The 7317-nt window shown below is 37.3% G+C and overlaps 1 protein-coding gene across 2 annotated transcripts; it reads left to right on the forward strand.

Moving 5' to 3' along the window:
* Positions 1-2912: 2912 nt before the first annotated feature.
* Positions 2913-6357, forward strand: LOC140963850 (uncharacterized). Of its 2 annotated transcripts, XM_073423308.1 has the most exons (8): positions 2913-3264; positions 3380-3504; positions 4057-4169; positions 4368-4423; positions 4502-4566; positions 4652-4762; positions 5825-5904; positions 6091-6357. In XM_073423308.1, the coding sequence occupies exons 1-8, from the start codon at positions 3081-3083 to the stop codon at positions 6098-6100; spliced, it is 744 nt and encodes a 247-aa protein (XP_073279409.1). In that variant the 5' UTR covers positions 2913-3080; the 3' UTR covers positions 6101-6357. The 2 variants fall into 2 exon arrangements, with proteins under 2 accessions (XP_073279409.1, XP_073279410.1); XM_073423309.1 differs by lacking the exon at positions 4502-4566 and having other exon boundaries at positions 2916-3264; positions 4368-4449.
* The last annotated feature ends 960 nt before the right edge of the window (positions 6358-7317 follow it).

Raw genomic sequence — 7317 nt, forward strand, 5'->3', positions numbered from 1 at the left:
GAGTTGGCAGGTGCGTGTGAGTTTTGAATTGTCTGAGTTCGGAGAAAGTTAGGCGCTGCGGGACTATGTGATATGGTATGAGAAAAGGGTTAGAGGTGGCGGAAGGGAGCTGGGACTGGGATATGGCATCGTTGCTTGGGATGAAGAGCGTAGCTGTGAGTGGGAGAGACGAAGGGTCGGTAGAAGAAAGCAAGTTAGCCCAACCCGCGAAGTCGCCGGCCCCGATCAGGGCGTCGATTATCTTGCTCAGTTGATTTTCTTGAGTATCAGCAGGCGGCGTAGACCCTGCAGGCGAGGGCGACGGCGGCCGAGGCGTCCTTATTGAGGAGGAGTTTTGTGGCAGTACTGGAGGTGGAAGTCGTGTTACTGGTGGATGAGAGGGTGATTGGGATGGTGGGTTTGAGGGTACTGGAGGGGTACTTTCTGTGACCGACATGAGACCGAGACTGATGGTGATAATGGCTGCCACAAGGAGGAGGTGGCGGCGGAGAAAGAAGAGTTTTGACATGAGATCAAGCTTGGGAATTGATTAGTTTCAAGAAGAGAGTCTCAAAAATTTGCATGTTCATGCAGGAGCTAGGATTGAGAGAGCAAAGTTATATTTGTTGACCAACTCCTAACTATTAACCAACTTCCCATTTCAAGATTTTGTGGACAATCTTGAAAAATTAAATTAATTGAGAAGAATGAGAATTAAATTAAAATTCTATGTTTAAAAGATTATTTATATATCAAATTTTTTAAAAAAATTTGCAGCTTTTATTCAATATGTGGACAACCTCGGACTAAGCAATAGTATGTAAATCACGCCAAATAAATCATATTGGACAAGTATTAAGTGACAAAATCGTTTGATAAAATGTAGATAAGGATAATCAAATTTTTTTTATTATTAGTCAAACGATTATTTACTGCAACTCGGACACCTCTTTGGCCTCAAATAAAATTTTTAATCACATTGAAGTGTTTGAAAAGGCCAATATCTTTATGTACTTCCGATGAATCGATCATATCAATTCCAAAGAAAATGAGATATATGTCCGTATTGATGATATTAATATATATTCCTTGTTTCGATATTAATTAAGGAGAAATATATATGAACTTATAATTTTTGGAATCAAATGAGTTATTCTTTTCTCCTCTTATTTATTTATTTTATATGAACTTATAATTTTTTGGGAAAAATGAGTTATTCTTTTCTCCTCTTATTTATTTATTTCTGTTTAAAAGGGTGACTACAAACGTAACGTGGGCAATTATTATGTCATAATAAAAATTAGAATAAAAACTGAAAGACCATTAATTGTGAAATTAGAGCAATAAATTGATGCATTAACATCATCATTTAAGCTTTAAATTATTGTTATTATAATTAGAGTGAAATATTTTATTAATTAATCAAGCAAAATTATTCGACAACATAGCCGTTTCCCAAGTCTAATGAATCCAATTAGCTAACTCAAATACAATTTAAACTAAATAGCAAATACAACTCTTGCATGGGAATAAAGAAAATATTTGAAATCTAAAAAAAAGGAAAAAACACAAGTTAAAAAGTAAGGCTGTAAGATTATTTCTAGCTAATGTTCCACACTGGTTGGATTAAGCAAATCGATCAAGATCATCTCTGTTCAGTGATTGGACAAATGTCTTGGGAACCAAGCATTTATCTGCAGAGAACAACCTCTCTTGAATTAATGGAGATTCAAGAAGACTGTGTAAATAATGTTCTTCGTCCTTTGGAAATGATAATTCCTCATTCTCCTGTGTATATATATTGATCACGTTAATCTTTGTTATTAGAAGTTTACACAAATTTGGATGTTATAAAATTTGTTCACTCGATGATTGATTAATTAATTACCTGATGATATGATTTCGTCGCGAGTTCAAGAATCCCGACTTGGGCCTGCAAAAACTTTATGTATTTGTGAGCAGCACCAAACATTTCAGCAGTGTTCAACTTCTGCCCTCCAGGAATAAGCTTCCCCAGCTGCTGAGTCTTGTCTGTGATCTTCCTCCTCCGCTGCCTGGCAGCGATGCTTTGCACCGATAAGCTGCCGCCACTTGTTGGCTGATGCCTCTTCACACTAGTATCACAGGTAAAACAACTCCTGAAAACTGGTGGAGCCATTGGAGGATCCGGCATTGATTGCCGAATCGGAACTTCCTGTGAACAATCTTGAAACTCATCGGTTGCCAACTTTTGGCGCTTCGGGAGTACTTGTTCTTGGAAATGGCCAGGGAGGAGCAAATAATCGTACAAGTTTTCAGATGAATAAAACATGTTGTGCTGGTTGAGGAGGTGATCTGTACTGTTAATGCAGGAGTAGTCCGCGAAACCAAGATAATCGGAGAAAGCTTGGAGCTCCGAAGACAGCTGCTCATTTGTTTCTGTTTGAGCCAAAATGGTGTTTTCTGCATTGAAGTTCTGGTGAAATGAATCCCAATAAGAGTAGTTGCTCAAAGCCATAACTGATAGAGGAAATCAACCAACCACCACGCCAAAAGTCCCTTAGATCTTATTTTTGACTGTGAAGTACCCAAGATTCAAGAAGAATATTCTGTTTGTTTTTGGAAGAAAAAGACAGTCTTGAATATCATTAGACTTGTGAGAAGACAGACACAGAGAAGAAAGAAAGGGATAGAGGGAGGAGAGAAATATGGGGACGTGGGTTAACTTCCTCCTATTTATGAGGATGGCGGTTGCTTATAATCCATGTCACCTTTTAACTTTCATTGCTACTAGTAATCTTGCACATGCATTGCGTTCGTGTATATGTCAATATATTCTATTAAAAAAACATAAAATTTGTTTGATGTAATTGTCCAAATAAACAAAATAATAATGGTGTCAATTAGTTTATTGAATTGTTTAGCAAATAAGTCGCAAATAATTGTATTTTCCCAAGAACATAGATATATCATGCATTATCCACAACCAGGAACATTTGGATTCCCAAATCCAATGCAGTAAATATCGTTCATCCAGAGGAAAATAATCAAATATGATTCCTTGTGTTCTTTAACAGAGATGATAATGGCCTATTCACCGCCGTCTTCCAGGAACAGATTAAATGCCTCTTCTCCTCATATCACCGCCACCGCCACCGCCACCTTTTTGTCACCCGACTCCCAAAACTTCGCCAAATCTACCATCTTTCAATATATCGGCCTTTTCTACAAAACCCGTCTCCTTAAATTCAGTTCACAATTATGGGTTCCAGTTTTTGTCTCATGTTCGGTCTTCCAAGACAACAGGTTAATTATTTCATATCGACTCTAGACGAGAAACTGTTTTATTTGGCATGTCTATGTCAACTGCAAATCATAAATAATTGGTCATGTTGCTGTCTTTTGCCCTTTGATATTATAGCTGACATGGATGAGGCGGAGGAAGAGAGGGCTGACTTTACTAAACTGAGGCAGAAAATGGTCTCCCATGGAGTAAAAATTGATTCTTGTACACCTGGACTTTATGATCTCCTTGTTTGTCCCAAGGTATGTCTTGCTCTGGCGTGCTAAGTGGTTGTTTTTAATATTCTACCAGCTGTTTTGGTTAATTTTGTTCTATGAACTTGCTTGGAACTGTATCGTGACATGGCTCGTCCCACATGGCTTGTGAAAAGCCTGTGGGTTTATAACTTCTTGGACACCGTCCACTCAATAGCTAGGTTTGAGGACAGGGTGATAACAGTGCATTATCATAGCGTTCGTTCCCAGAGGATGACCTCATTCCAATGGGTAGGGGAGGCCGCTACCCGCATACGTATGGGGTCCGCGAAGTCACCCGGGGAGGGCCGCTACCCACATGCCGTGAAGTCACCACTGCCGTGGACGTCGATTCTGGAAAGGGCGTAGATCGCTTGTGAAAAGTATGTTTGTTGGTTTATAACCTCTTAGGTCTCCTCTCAATAGCTAGCTTTTGAGCTACCCAAAGATTGTAATAGGAACTAAATACTTATCAAGAAAATGCAGCGAGATTACAATGTTTTTTGTATGAGAATTTACAATTCTGTCTCTCAATCAGATAATGACTAGAGATTATATTAGATTAACACTACGGGGAGGCATGGGAGTTTACTGAAGTTTTTTGTATGGTCTTCATTGGATCTTGTCATCCCTTGGTGTTGCCTCAAGACCCAAATTTTCTTCTCGAGATGCTGGTATGCACATTGAAATTCTTGATAATTATCTCATTGAATATATAGCCATCTGTCTTGTAATCATGTTTTCCTGTCTTACTGCACCATGTTCTCCTGTCTTACTTTATCCACCATTATAATTGTAAATTCAGTATGCCTTATAGATGCCTCTGAGGTCTAAAATTGGCACTCAATGTATCTCTACCTTCTTTGGTTCAGTGCCAAGGTTGACGATCTATGCAGAGAAGTCTGTCCTTTCATGTTGGCCAAAATTGGTACACTGCCTTCTAAATTTTTCGAGGTTACATATTTCTTGAGTTTGATTAAGTATATACATTTATATAATATATTAGGAGTTATGCAATGTGGAGATGTTTTGATACACAATGTGGAAGGGCAGGACAGGTGGCATGACATGGTTTTGTTTGCAGCCTCTCTCCTTTCTCTAAATGTCTTGAAGCCATATTTATTTTGGGAGATGCTGATTTTGGTTTTGATTGCAGGTTGTTGCAAACACTAAAAAGTCTAATCCCTGTGGCAATCTTCATGGAAAAATCAATTCTAATTCGCCATCGACAAGGGAAGGTCTAAGACTAGAGGTGTTGGGTGAAGAGGTAACAAATTTATCAAACTGACCAGAACATTTACATCTTATGAAGGACTTTCAATTTTATTCAACTAACTGCATCATTGACATGATTCAGTTTGTCCAAGGTTTTTGAAGAACGAACATTTGATTTGTTATTTTTTCTTCAGCCTCGTGACTCTAGATATATTGAAAGGGTATAGTATGCCAATGATAGTCTAAGACAATATGTGGTCGTTAATTTCTTGCAACAACTCCCAAATATCAAACTTAGAAAGTTTAAGACTAATAACTAGTACTGCAAATCTGATTAGAATTTGAGGAGCAGGTCAATCAATCCTAGTGATTCCTATTATTCTGTTATAGTGCAGCTGTGTCACTCTGCTGCCACTTCCTAGGCAGCTTCAATTTCTTGATCTTGTTTCTTTTGGAGGCCTGGTGGAAATTGTCATAGAAGACTCATAAGTGATGTGAATGATGAGATTAAGTTCTGGTTCTTCACCAACGTCTCATGGAGTTTTCGCTTCAAAGTTTTTTTCAACTTATCCCATGTTTCGGCTGGTAGATTACTTTGCTGGAAGAATGATATCCAAGGAAACATTGCAGAGAATTAAAGTGATGCAAGTTTCTGGTGAAAAGTTACGGATACTCGCATTATATACCTCTATTTCAAATTGTATGTGGTCCAGTTCACTATTCCTGTTCAAATTGCTGAGTGTGCATAATTTTTATGGAAAATACGATAATTGTATGTGTTACGTTCAGCTTCTGATGATGTCAATTTCTTTTTCACGATTTAAGATGAAGAAAATGTTGAATCTGACTTGTAGAAGACAGAAAAGCTCTTTGGTAATGAGAAACTATCTTCCATGGAAATAGTAGACAAGATTAATTTTATAAGCACATGGCTTTTTTCACCTACAGCATGGGAAGCCCTAGTGGCTAGTTGGCATTGGGAAGAGAATTTTCTTTAGATTCTTTATCTTCGTCTTTTTGGGAACCAATGCCATGTCATGTGTATATGGAATTTGGGAGTTCTTGTACATGGTGCATCCGTGCTTATGATATAGTTTGTAATATCTCAATGCAGAAGATCATTGCCTTTACTTACAGACAAAATGGGCTACTTGTTGGCTGGAAGTACAGAACAATAGAGAAAAGTTTTGGCAGGTACTTGGCAAACATCAAACATTAACTTTGGAAGTCCGCTTCAGCGTGTTACTTTCAAAGCATAACGCGAATTATTATTTTGTCTTCTCAGTTAAATTTTGATGAATCCTAGTTTCTGAACAGACCAACAAAATAAAACATCTGTAAATGACCTGATTTTTGTAAATTATCGTTTTCAAATTTCAGGACGGACTGAAAAAATGTTATAGGGGCTGGATGAGATTACAGAAGCGGATGAGATTATCATCATATTCACTAGAACATTTCTCTGTGATTTAACAGATTCATCTCTGCCCATTCCCTTCCTCGTTTATTTTTTTCGAATCCAGGTTGAAGGTGAGATTGATAAATTGTCAGTTGAAGAAGCTGGTTATTACAATTATGCAAGTGTTCCTGGAGGAGCGCCACAAACAGTTTCGACTTTCGACCAAAGAACTACCATCAATGGATAAGGTTCAGTCGGCGGTTCTCCATAATCTGATTCTTATACGCACTAATTAATCAATTGTTGATGTAGAAGTTAAAGAACAAATTTTCAATGTATTGTGCATCTTTACCACTACGTAAGCTTTCAATATCTATGGAACTGCAAGTACTATCTGGACAAGGTTGGACATCTAAAAATCAATATTTATGATGCCTCATGGATCTTCTATAGTTGCCCTCATGTGATCTACTGATCTTATATATTTTTATAAACCCTTTTAGGCGTCTCAAATAATCCTGGCAACTGATGGTGATATACAAGGCCAAGCTTTAGCTGAAGAGCTTTCTCGCCGCCTTGGAAGAGAGAGCTTACAATACTCGAATCGCTTCATCCCTATTAAATTGAATCTGTATTCAGTAAAAAAAAAAGCACATTTTACCGGAGGACATCTCCTTTGATGCAAACTGTTCTTATGTTTCCATGTGCTGGCAAGTAAGTTGGCTGGAGATGAGTTAGGATGAGTATTTTTCCATACACCTTTAATCTTGATTTGATCATGCCATTCCCAATGCATAGGTTCTCAAGAATTTGGGCGCAGCTGCACTCTGAGATGCCACTAGCAGAGCTAAACCATATGAATCACAGGATTTTGATTGATGAATTTCGAGAAGGTGCCAAATTTTTTGTGAATTGAATGAAGCCATTGTTATTCAAACTCAGTTTGGATATAAAAGCTTTAGATTAAAAGTGCATTTTTTACAAAAACTGGTGTTAAGTGTTCATGGAATTAATTTCAATATTTGAATGTAATGAAAAATAATAACTTTGTACATTCTTTTAAAAGATAAAGAGAGCTTCGACCAAAATACAGAATGCTTTGTGTATGTTTTTACCCCAAAATGCATGGCAATTTTCTAGAAAAATAGTTAAAATATGAATATGTTTCATAAACAATAATTATATATCTTTTGGAAATTAAAAATTAA

Source organism: Primulina huaijiensis, chromosome 18 (assembly GCF_012295235.1).
Source record: "Primulina huaijiensis isolate GDHJ02 chromosome 18, ASM1229523v2, whole genome shotgun sequence".
NCBI lineage: Eukaryota > Viridiplantae > Streptophyta > Magnoliopsida > Lamiales > Gesneriaceae > Primulina > Primulina huaijiensis.